Source organism: Schistocerca nitens, chromosome 1 (genome assembly GCF_023898315.1).
Source record: "Schistocerca nitens isolate TAMUIC-IGC-003100 chromosome 1, iqSchNite1.1, whole genome shotgun sequence".
NCBI classification, from domain to species: Eukaryota; Metazoa; Arthropoda; class Insecta; order Orthoptera; family Acrididae; genus Schistocerca; species Schistocerca nitens.
Window position 1 is genome coordinate 25,949,830 of NC_064614.1, and position 12,324 is coordinate 25,962,153.

Sequence of the window (12,324 nt, forward strand, 5' to 3'; positions counted from 1 at the left end):
TTGTCTACAGCACACTTGCACGTTGTGAACAGCACACGCTTACAGCAGAAAGACGACGTACAGAATGGCGCACCCACAGACTGCGTTGTCTTCTATATCTTTCACATCACTTGCAGCGCCATCTGTTGTTGAAAATTGTAACAACTGTAATTTCGAAAGTTTGTCCGCCTGAAAATGTACTGTTGTCCCAAGCATATTGCAACAAATGGTGTATTTCTATCGCCGCTCGTTTAGTTTTTATTGCCGTTTCAAATATACCGATCATTTTTGAAACACCATGTAAATGACCCCAGTAACAAAAGCAAAGGCATGTGGGGTACTGCCAGAAAAACTTTATAAATTGATTCAAACAGAAAACATCAGAACTTCATCAATATATTAGCCAACAAATAACAGATATCAAACAAATTTTTGGCACATTTAATAGACACTTTTCTGGATTAGTAATCTTTCAGTTGGTCACTCTCCACTGACAAAATCTTTTTCTACCTGGTGTACATGGTGTGACTAATCACTTTTTCTAATGCCTGTAACTCTGAAAGAGCTTCTCCTAATTATTAGGAATATCAAAAATTCCCTCTCATCTTGCCTCGACGGTTTATCCAGCTGTCTAATAAAACGGGTAACTACTGGGCAACATACTTAACTGCTCTGTAAGTACTGGCATTTTCCCTCAACCACTCAAAACCTCCAAGATTGTTCCAGTACACAAGGATGGAGACAAGCACGAGGTCAACAACTACCGACCTACATCCCTGCTCCCAACTGTATCCAAAATAATAGAAAAAGTTGTATATTCTTGAGTAATGTCCTTTCTCGAATATAAGTCATTATTAACTGCACAGCAGTTTGGCTTTTGTAACAATAAATCGAGGAATGAGGCTCTCTTTTTATTTCCACACTATGCATCTGGACATGTTATTGGTCTTACAAGGGCATATGATCAACTCAATCACACAGTGCTCCTATGCAAACTGGATGCTTATTGTATAACAATAGTCTGTATGGAAAGGTTTCAGTCTTATCTATCAAAAACAGGTCAGCTGGTAGAAATAGCAACACACTCCAGATACAATATTAGTCATATCAGGAGTCCCATAGGGCTCAACCTTAGGCCTCCTCCTCTTCCTTCTCTTTATTAATGACCACTCAGAACATTTGCCCTCAACAGTACTTGTGTTATTTGCTGAGGATACAAACCTCCTCTCTTGTAACGTTTACCCACACAGATGAGAGCTGATACAGTCGACAGCAGCGAAAGGTTCCAACACTGGCTGTATAACAACTTCTACCTAATACGGAAAAAAAAACAGGCTCATATGATCTGCTCCTCAAAGAACCATAAAACGCATATACAAACATTAGTCATAGACAAGAAAGTTATTGAACAGGTCAGTTAGGCTAAATTCCTGGGGCTCTGGATAGACAACACACTACAACAGAATATCCACAGAGATAAAATACTGTGTAAAATCAGTAGCCTCTGCTATGCCTTTAGAGTTGTAATTCAAAGCTGTGAGTCAACTATCATTAAACTGTGTGCTTTGTACTAGTTAACTCAGTAATCTCATATAACATTCCTTTCTGGGGTCAACAAACAACAAAATATTTGTGAATTTTAAAATTTTCCCGGCGAATTGACTGTTCAAACAAATTTCGGGCTTGCAGCCGGTCGTCGTTCAATACTTCGCACGATATTTCAACTGGGCACCTGCCAGTCATCTTCAGGTGAGCCGTCGCAGACTGGTGAAAACGTCCTCCATTCCACAATCAATAAAAGCTTTGCTCTTTTACCATGTAGCTTCTCGAAACTTCGGATATGTGAGGCCATCTCCTCCCCGTAAAGGCATCTGATGTGAATTTTAAAATTTTCCTGGTGAATTGACTGTTCAAACAAATTTCGGGCTTGCAGCCGGTCGTCGTTCAATACTTCGCACGATATTTCATCTGGGCACCTGCAGACTGGCGAAAACGTCCTCCGTTCCGCAATCAATAAAAAGAATTTTAAAATTCACATCAGACACCTTTACGGGGAGGAGATGGCCTCACACATCCAAAGTTTTGAGAAGCTACATGGTAAAAGAGCAAAGCTTTTATTGATTGCGGAACGGAGGACGTTTTCGCCAGTCTGCGACGGCTCACCTGAAGATGACTGGCAGGTGCCCAGTTGAAATATCGTGCGAAGTATTGAACGACGACCGGCTGCAAGACCGAAATTTGTTTGAACAACAAAATATTTGTTACACAAAAATGTGATCAGTGTGACTGCCAGCACATAGACCTATCAATCCAAGTTTTAAACAAATGGGAATATTACCTGTCCCATGCACAAACATCCTAGAGTATGTCTCATTTGAAAATAAGAATCTCCATCTCTTTAAAACAAATAATGATATGCATGATCATCACACCCTTGGTGATGGTAACATTTATCTGAAAAATCAGAGACAGTAACTTCCATGACAGCATGACTCACATAGGTGGCACATTCTATAAGAAAGTACACTGTTCACTCAAAAATAATAAGAACTCTTTCAAAAAGAATGTTACCAGTGCAATGCCTCAGCAATTATTATTATTATTTCTTTTAACAGAGACCAATTTATGTCGCATTTAACTTAAATTTTGTCCAAAATGTATTAATCCTAAATGAGATGGTATTTGAATAACAATTATTCATATTTTACAATGAAAATAATCAATTATTTACAATATAATGTAAATGGATGGATAAAAAATCTACTCACCAAGCAGCGGCAGGAGAACACACACACAAAAGGGTTTAACTTTTAAAAGTTTCTGGAGCCAGTGGCTCTGTCTTTTGGCAGAAGAGTTGAAGGGGAAACAAGAGTGGTGAAGGAAAAGGACTGGAGAGGTTCAGGCAATAGGGTATAGTTCAGAAAAGTCACCCAGAACCCCAGGTCATGGGAGATCTTCCGGACGGGGTGAGATCCCGCCTGGTAAGTCTCCCCTGACCCAAGGTTTGGGTGACTTTTCTGAATTGTACCGCTTTGCCTAAACCTCCCCAGTCCTTTTCCTTCACTCCTCGTCCTTCCCCTTGACCGCTTCTGCCAGAAGAAGGAGCCATTGGCTCTGAAAGCTTTGCTTTGTGAGTAGATTTTTTGTCTATCCATTTAAATTATATTGTCACTTATTCTTATGTAGATGTGTCTGCTCGTATCTGTGTATGTGTGGATGGATATGTGTGTGTGTGCGAGTGTATACCTGTCCTTTTTCCCCCAAGGTAAGTCTTTCTGCTCCTGGGATTGGAATGACTCCTTACCCTCTCCCTTAAAACCCACATCCTTTCATCTTTCCCTCTCCTTCCCTCTTTCCTGACGAAGCAACCGTTGGTTGCGAAAGCTAGAATTTTGTGTGTATGTTTGTGTTTGTTTGTGTGTCTGTCGACCTGCCAGCACTTTCATTTGGTAAGTCACATCATCTTTGTTTTTAGATATATGTGTACACATATTTATAAACCTGGCCTTTTACAGCACATATTTAAAAATAAAGCCCGTTGTTTAAAAAACTATTGTAATGTGAAGTTATAACAATAATATAAATTCCTGGAGGAGCAGAGAAACATATAAAACCATAAGTACATACATTCAGAGACTCAACCACACAGACACCCAAACACACACTCCCATCATCACAGCAATACAAGTATGTGTGAATGTGTGTACTTGTGCTAGAGAAACAGCTACTGCTCAAAAGCTGGTATAAATGCTGTTTTCTGTTATGTGTTTCTGTGATCTGTTCATCAATCCTCTGTTGGGGAGTGGTTGGCTTTCCTTTATTTTATGTAACATAAATATATGTACATTCTGTCCTTTACAGGGCACGTACAAAAAATGAATGTAACACAAATGTTTACGCACCTTCAATAATTGCTATAGCTTGTATTCCGCATGATGAACATAATTTTGTGGATAAATAAATAATGTTAAACAATGAAACTTAACAAAGATTGTAGTAAAATAGTACACATACTGATTTGTCATCAGAATGACACATCAACTGTAAAAGCATATATGGCTAATGGAAATTCCAGTATCACACAGTCACCTCTAGAATTACAGTAACACGGCAGGATTACAAGACCATCCATCTTCTTGGACAACAAATCCCACTGGATGTATTAACAGACCAATCAATGTAATTATGCATGTGTTTGGCAAAGTTGTGTGGCACAGAAGGATACATCTGGTGGTCCCAGGTCACACAAAACACCCGCAGCATATTTAAGGGCTGCTGTGGACCTCCACGATCTCAGCTGTCGCAACCAGCTGATGTTTACAGCAAGCTCTCCAGTGCACTTATTGACAACCTTTTCTCCTAGATTCTGATTTAGGCTTTATTATTATCTGTCATCAACATCTACCATCGACATTTGGCTAGCGCACACACCTGCCTGTCTGCCTAATGCAGTACTGACTTCTCCACATTCAACTGACAGTTGGGTTTTCAGTGAATAAACCAACAGCATATGGATGCACAGAGAGTGTGCTTCATATTCCAGTATTTCCCTTTGAATCTACAATGTTCTCCTGCATCAACAATGTGAGCTATTCAACAAACTTACAATTTAATTGATTAAAGGAGAAAATACAAAAATGCAGTAATTGAAGCAGGCATAAAGCAATACAAATGTCTCAAAACTGAGATCGGCAGGAAGTGCAAAATGTCTAAGCAGGGATGGCTAGAGGACAAATGTAAGGATGTAGAGGCTTATCTCACAAGGGGTAAGATAGATACTGCCTACAGAAAAATTAAAGAGACCTTTGGAGAAAAGAAAACCACTTGCATGAATATCAAGAGCTCCTAAATTTGCTCAAAGGAATGTTCTCACAAAAAAGCTTTTAACCAACATCATAGAAGATGAAATATTAATGGGAAACAAAAAGGCAAGTCAGTATTCAAACCACGAATTCCATTCATTTCAACTAACTTATCACTTGGCTTTCGAAGACTATCATTTTCACAGTAAGATTAGTGTAAATACGACTATCTACAGAATAAAGGGCAAACATTCTAATGTTGTGGAGTGCACTGAAAAGAATTAAGTTTCTTGCACAGAAAACTATATCTAGTATGTTTGAATGTTGCATAGTTACAAAATTTATTCACCTTTGCACCCAAAAGCTAAACACCAAATGTAGTTTGTAACAACACAGATGGCCATGACACCACACACAGCCGACAGTCTGAGGTCAGTCTTGCCATGACAATGTTCATGTGAATGTGTGTGGGTGTGTGTGCATGTGCATATCTACATATAAGCTACTGTGATTTTTTTTATATTTTTAATAGTGCCTATGCAGCTCCACTGATAAATGGTATGGGTGTGGTTCATTGTTCTAATTTTTTGTCAGAAGCAATATTTACAAAATATAATCTTCCTTCAAACTCCAAAATTATCTAAAGCTCTCTGTAAGTTATTAAAATCATTTGAGGTATGAGGACTTCACTGCCACTCCAACCAAAAAGTCAACTGTGAAATTAATCAATGCAGACAATGTACTACATAATTAACTTTAAAAGTTTTGTCGATTAGAACTTACCATCCTGTTCTGTGGTGCAAAAAACAGAGCTGCTCAGTATTCCATCACCTACACTTGTGTAGGCCAACAACCTGATGGAATAATTTGTGAATTTGAGGAGCCCATGTAGATAAGTTTCCAGGCTAGAAGTTCGCTTCACCTCACTGCCAGCTGCCTGAAGATCTGAAATTTGAAGAAACAGAAACGTTTTTTCCACTGCTTTTGAAGTTGTGGAAATAAGACACTGCAATATCTGAATTTAAGTTACCTGAATTCTGAAAGCAAGAAAACTGAACACAAAATGATAACTACAAGTGATAATAAATGGTAACACTCATCCAGTGGAGAGCAACACCTTCAAAAAAGTTACCATATCTGTAAGTTTCATTATCTGAAGCTGAATAGAAAGACTAAGCAGTATGAGTAGATAAATGTAAGTAAAACTGTGAGGTCTATAAATTTCATTATATGAAGAGAAAGACAAGGCAGTATTAGTAAATAATATGTGAGTAACAGTAAGAATAACCCAAAGTCTTTCCATACCTTAAGGAATCCATACCCTCAGAATTTTAAGAGTAACCTTTTCCATGACCCCTAACAACTTTCTTGCACCACCTCATAGAGGCATTTTTGAAAATGTTTGCCACTCTGTTTTGTAAAATTATTTCTCTCTTCTGTCTATCCCATTCAGAAAAGTTATTAACAAAATTCTTTCAATTTATCTCAATTTGGTATCTAATTTTCCATTGTTGTATTTATGTAATCATTCAACTTCCAATAAGAGTAGTATGAAAAGGATAGTTGTTACTCACCATATAGCAGAAATGCTGAGTTGCAGATTGGCAGAACAAACAGACTGTCACACAATAAGCTTTCAGCCAACAAGGCCTTTGTCAAAAATAGTCAACAGTCTCTCTCTCTCTCACACACACACACAAATGCAACTCTCACACACACATGACCACAGCCTGTGGTCATGTGTGTGACAGTTGCATTTGATTGTTTGTGTGTGTGTGTGTGTGTGCCTGTTGACTGTTTCTGACAAAGGCCTTGTTGGCTGAAAGCTTACTGAGTGACAGTCTGTTTGTTCTGCCTATATGTGACTCAGCATCTCCACTATATGGTGAGTACCAACTATCCTTTTCATAATATTGTCACATTCCATCTTGGATTTTCCATTTCAAATAGTCATTAAAAAATAACTGACATTCGTACTATGCTGTCATCAGTGTGGCCACAATTTTTTTTTATCAAATACCCAATGATATATCTTATGTGACAGGCAGTGAAGTTAAGTTTGAAAACAAACTGAAAAAGTTTCTTCTTGACAACTCCTTTTACTCTGTGGAAGAACTTCTATTTTGTAAAGCGTAACAGATGGTGGGTAGGAATTATAGGAATTACTAAATCACATCTGTATTTTAAAAAAATTATAAAAACTTGTAAATGGTCAGCATGTGCCATATTTATATATAAATGAGTAATGTGAAAGTGAGATAACCCATTCCACATGTTTACTATAAACCCTTTCGGATCCACGGTCAGACTATGTCCAACATCACAATTTTCCACTACAGCTCTGATGTCAGACAATGTCCGAAACATTACCATTAGTGTAAAATAAATATGAGTTGGGGAAAACGTGGTGAGTAGAAAAATTGAATTGGAAAGAGTTGATCACAAATATCCACGGAATATGAAACTAACCAACAATGAATATCTCATCATTTCACATGAGCAACTACGAGAAATAGTAGACAACTGTGACTGATGGGTTTCTTACTTACCAGAATCAGTCATGACCGGTTTATAAACAACTTTGTATCCTTGTATGACACCCCCATGATGCTGTGTTGGTGGTGGAGACCATTTCACTTTCACACTCTGTGATGATAGAGGAGAACACGTCACATTTTGTGGGGCAGCTTCTGGTACTGTAAACAAGTAACAAATGGTACAATTTCTGATTTTTGAAATTTCACATAGTAATATGGGTCAGGTTCTAAAGTGATGATGTATATAAGAAAAAACAATGAAAAGAAAATAGTAAAAATTAATAATGAAATCATATACACAGTTTTCATATATTTTGAATAACATCTGGTCACCTGAATTACTGTTGTCTTAGCTACTGATACTTCACTGAGTCTGTCTGACACAAATTTTGTTGTGAAAAGTTTTAAATAATTCTCCAGCTGTAATTTCTGATGTGACATTGTACATTACTATCAAGGGCTTACATTTTACTGGTGGTTACAGCGTTGTTCACTGCATTTTTTTTTTTTTTTCCCTCAACTAGTTCTGTAAATTTCTCCATAGGTTTGCAACTCATTTTTGTCTGAGCATCACTGTTTGGCTTGCATTGACTATTTTTTGCAGCTTTGATGGCATTCTGCAGATGTGCAGTTGCAGTTGCCTCGTTAACATACAGCATAAATTCTTCCTTGATGTTATTCTGTCTAGGCTTCCGATTTTCATTTTCTAATTCTGATGTTTCTTATCTGAGCCTGTTGTTTTCTTTTTGTAACCCCTCCATTAGTCTCATGAGACTGCCTTGGTCAAATACAACTTGTTATATATTCTACCAAGTATATAACATTGTTCATATAAATACTGTTTTAATGTTATATTATTATTATTATTTATTATTATTTATGAATTCTCCCAATAGCGGAAGACATTAAGCAAATGACATTAAGCAAATGACAATCAACTTTTTTTCTGGTTCTTCTTGTTGCTCCAATAGATCTTCATTCTTTTTGAGAAGGCTTGCTTTCGCTCTTCTGACCACTTCGGTCTGTACTGTTTTTGTTTTGGTTGCTCTGGTAAAACTTTCCACTTCTCTACTTTGTGCTTAAAAGTATCTCTGTCTGAAATATCGGCTGCTGTTATATCCGCGTTGGTGAGGTCTTTTCTAACTTCGATCATCCAAGGTGTTGAAGCTTTAAGTGAGGTTACGTAATTTATTAGCTTTCTGGTCAAACGGTTTTCTGGTAATCTGCTAAGATGACCAAAGAATTTCAGTCGCCTTTTCTTAAAATCAATTTCTATGTTTGAAAACTTTTCTGTTGTTTTGATTGTTTGCAGTCTGTAGCCATCTTTAGTCTGTCTCGCTCCTAAAATTTTCCTAATGATTTTTCTCTCTTCTTTTTTGATGTCTTCGAGTTCTCGCTTTCTGTTCAGTACTAGTGTTTCACTTGCATAGAGGACTGTTGGTTTTATGACGGTATTGTAATGCCGAATTTTAGTTTGTCTTGACAAGGATTTCTTGTTGTAGAGGTTGTGGACTAACCAGAATGCTTTTTTGACTTTTTGTAAACGATTTTGCTGTGATACTATTTCTTGGCCTGTTGGTTCAATGTATTCTCCGAGGTACTTAAAATACGGGATTCTATTGATTTTGCCATATTTTGTTTTTAAGCTTGCAATTTCTACTTTTGAACATAGGAATTCAGTTTTTTCAAATGAGATTTGTAGCCCAACTTTCTCAGCACATTCTTTGAGTGTGTCAATATATTATTATTATTATCAGTGTACATATTATTATTATCATCATCAGCGTACAAATTATTGTAACTGTAATGTTAGTTTATGACATGTCTCCTGTAAATACACAAAACGGACTGCAAATTTACATGATGATAGGTCTAAACCATAGCTCACAGTTGCTCACAATCCTACTTTACTGTTAAGTTCAGGTGTTTTTCCTACATTTATCTTTTTAAATTGTTGTATTTTCCTGTCTATAATTTTTTAACTTCAAAAATGACATCACAACATACACACATCCATTACAGACACCTACCCTCAAAAGATACACTTAACGCATTGTATCTGGACTTTCCTACTTGATACATGTACAACATATGCAAAGGGTGCAAGATGTGTATGCCTCTTCCTCTCTTACAAATGGACACATCCTCATAAACTAGACTTGATAAGGAAACTTGATTCCTTCGGAATTTTCATGAATAACAACTCATAGTTTTAAAATTAAAAAAAAAGACAAACATTCATCACATAGGAAAATAATGGCAACAATCCTCTTGGACTTCAGAACACGAACATAAAGAGAAAAATCAAAACAGGAACAAAAGTAAAGAAATGTTTCAAAATTCACCTGTTCTGGTTCCAACTGAAGAAAAATCAGACCATAATGAACTGGAAGGTATACTGTTATGGAACTACTCATTACATTAAAATTATGTCCCATTCTGGGCTCTAACGCAAATCCTTGCTCTTCATCATACACTGTTACCGATTATGCCACTGAAACAGAACTCATGGATTGCCTTCACAGCCTAAGTTCTTGTAAAGTGAAACACGCATTCCAAAAACAACCCTCATGAGGAGAATAAGCATACCTCCATTGCATTCTATGTCCCAGTTGTGCTAGTAAAGCAAAATATTCAGAAAAAGTCTGCTGGCATAAGTGAAGTCTCTTATGTATTGATAGCTCACTCTACAAGGACATTACTATTTAAAGGCATGGATTTAGATACACTTTTAACTGATAAGAAAATTTCAAAAATTACAAAAGGTGCTAAATAGAATGACCAAACTGAATAGAGACGAATTTTGTTTGAAAACATGTTATTCAAAGTCATAAGAAATGATTCAGATCATGACTATAAATTTCACAGTGAAGAGACTGTTTTCTAACGATAGAAAATACAGTATGGAATAATGACAATATTATGAAAAGGACAGTTGCTTCTCACCATATAGCGGAGATGACTAGTCGCACATAGGCACAACAAAAAGACTGTCAAACAAAGCTTTCGGCCCAACATGCCTTCATCAGAATTAGACAACACACACACACACACACACACACACACACACACACACACACACACACACACACACAAATGCAACTCACACACACATGTCCACAGTCTCTGGCTGCCAAGGTTTGTCCGACAGTCTTTTTGTTGTGCCTATCTGTGACTAAGCATTTCCACTATATGATGAGTAGCAACTATCCTTTACATAATATCGTCAGACTGCTTTTTAAGAAAGAAGAAAGTTTTGAAAAGTGTAATTAAAGAAAGATGTTGACTGGAAGCTATGCCAACCAACTGTCTGGACAAAAACATCCAAACTTAGTGTCCTGAGACTTGCAATTTTATTAGTATTGCATGATATTCAAGGGATAGCTCTTTTACTTCATTTATTGTATCATAGGCTATCCACAGGTGCAGTCCCAATGATCTCTTCCTTGTGTCTACCTTAAGATCCTGAGGCAAGTGTTGGAGGAAGTCATAATATGTTAGTATGAAGTGGTCTGTGTTCTTCCAAAGCTCATCACAATCTCTAGGTTTTTTGTATCAAACCTCTGAAGAACTAACACCAAACTGACATACCAGAAAACTATATATTAAGTCAGCACTTTACTGTGATGCTTCACCCCCCAGAGCTACAGAAGAAGCCAACTATATAAAGTCAGCACAATTAAGCTGCAAGACAGATGCTATATCAGAAGAAACCTCAGAAACAATGCCTCCAACGGATACAGGGATAGAATAGAATAGAAATTCACCGCCACAGGGCATACTCTGTTTATAGAATCATATGAATATAAGAAAAAACATTGCCACTGGTAAGACATACCGTATCACTGAAGTGACACAGCTGAAGTCTAAGTAACAACATAAATAAATATTTTATGAATACAGCTATAAACATTCATTTTAGATGTAAATAAATAATACCCTTCCTTTATTTACATATATTAGGAGTAAAGGAAAGAAGTCAATGAATAGTGGAAGTGTCGAATCTTCAACAGGCACAAATAAAAGAATGAAACTTAGCTAGCTTTTGGATGAATACATACACATGCAGGCACGTGTACACTTGCGAATGCCTGCTTCCCCCATACATGCACACACACCTGTTGAACTACAGAGCACCAGCTAAATACACGATGTCGGGACTGCAGTTCGAAAGGTAACTGGGTTGATGGAGATGTGCTGGGTATGGTGGGGTGGGGAGACAAAGGCTAGGAGTGGCTGGGAGGCTTGGGGACGACTGGCTGATGGCTCAGAGAGAGGCACAAGTTGTGCAAAATAGGAATTTAAGAGGGAGAGGAAGCAGGTGCATGGGACAGGGATGTAACACATGCGCACCAGAGCCAGTGTGTTTATGTGGCACATGGTGGTGATGGTGGGACAAAGTGGACTGGGAGGGAGTGACAGAACAGAGGCAGGGGAAAGTGCTCAGTGGAGGATGTGGGTGAAGGGGTTACCATAGATTGAGGCCAGGAGGATTGCAAGAACAAATGACGTGTTGCAAGGATAACACCTATCTACACAGTTCAGAATAGCTGGTGGTGGAGGCGAATGATCTAGATGGCACAGTTGTGAAGTAGCAATTGAAACTGTAGAAGATGTTCTCAGCACTATGTTCTGAGAATGGATGGTCAACTCAGCTCTTCATTGCAATTTTCAGTGGCCATTCATTGTGGTGAACAGTTGGCTGGAGGTTATGGCCACATAAAATTCTCTGCAGAAATTACAGCAGAGCTGATATATGGCATGGCTGCTTTCACAAGTGACCCTGCCTCTGATGGGATAAGCCTGTGATGGGACTAGAGTAGTATGTGGTGGATAGGTGAATCAGGTAGGCCTTGCACCTGGGTCTACCATGGGGTTACAGGGATATGACATCTGAGGGAAGTGCTTGGGATTGGGAGTGCCATAAGGATGGACCAGGATGTGTTTTAGGACTGGTTGGTAACAGAATACAATTTTAGAAGGGGTGAGAAGAATTGTGGGTAGAG

The 12,324-nt window shown here is 37.8% G+C and overlaps 1 protein-coding gene across 1 annotated transcript in view; it reads right to left on the reverse strand.

The window, feature by feature from the left end:
- LOC126257762 (Down syndrome cell adhesion molecule-like protein Dscam2) overlaps nucleotides 1-12,324 on the reverse strand; it is a 381,956-nt gene that overhangs the window by 100,402 nt on the left and 269,230 nt on the right. Inside the window, exons 18-19 of the mRNA XM_049955588.1 lie at nucleotides 7,331-7,477; nucleotides 5,565-5,726 (exon numbers count right to left, since the gene is read on the reverse strand). Of these exons, the coding sequence (XP_049811545.1) occupies nucleotides 5,565-5,726; nucleotides 7,331-7,477 (309 nt within the window). The remainder of the gene's footprint in view (nucleotides 1-5,564; nucleotides 5,727-7,330; nucleotides 7,478-12,324) is intronic.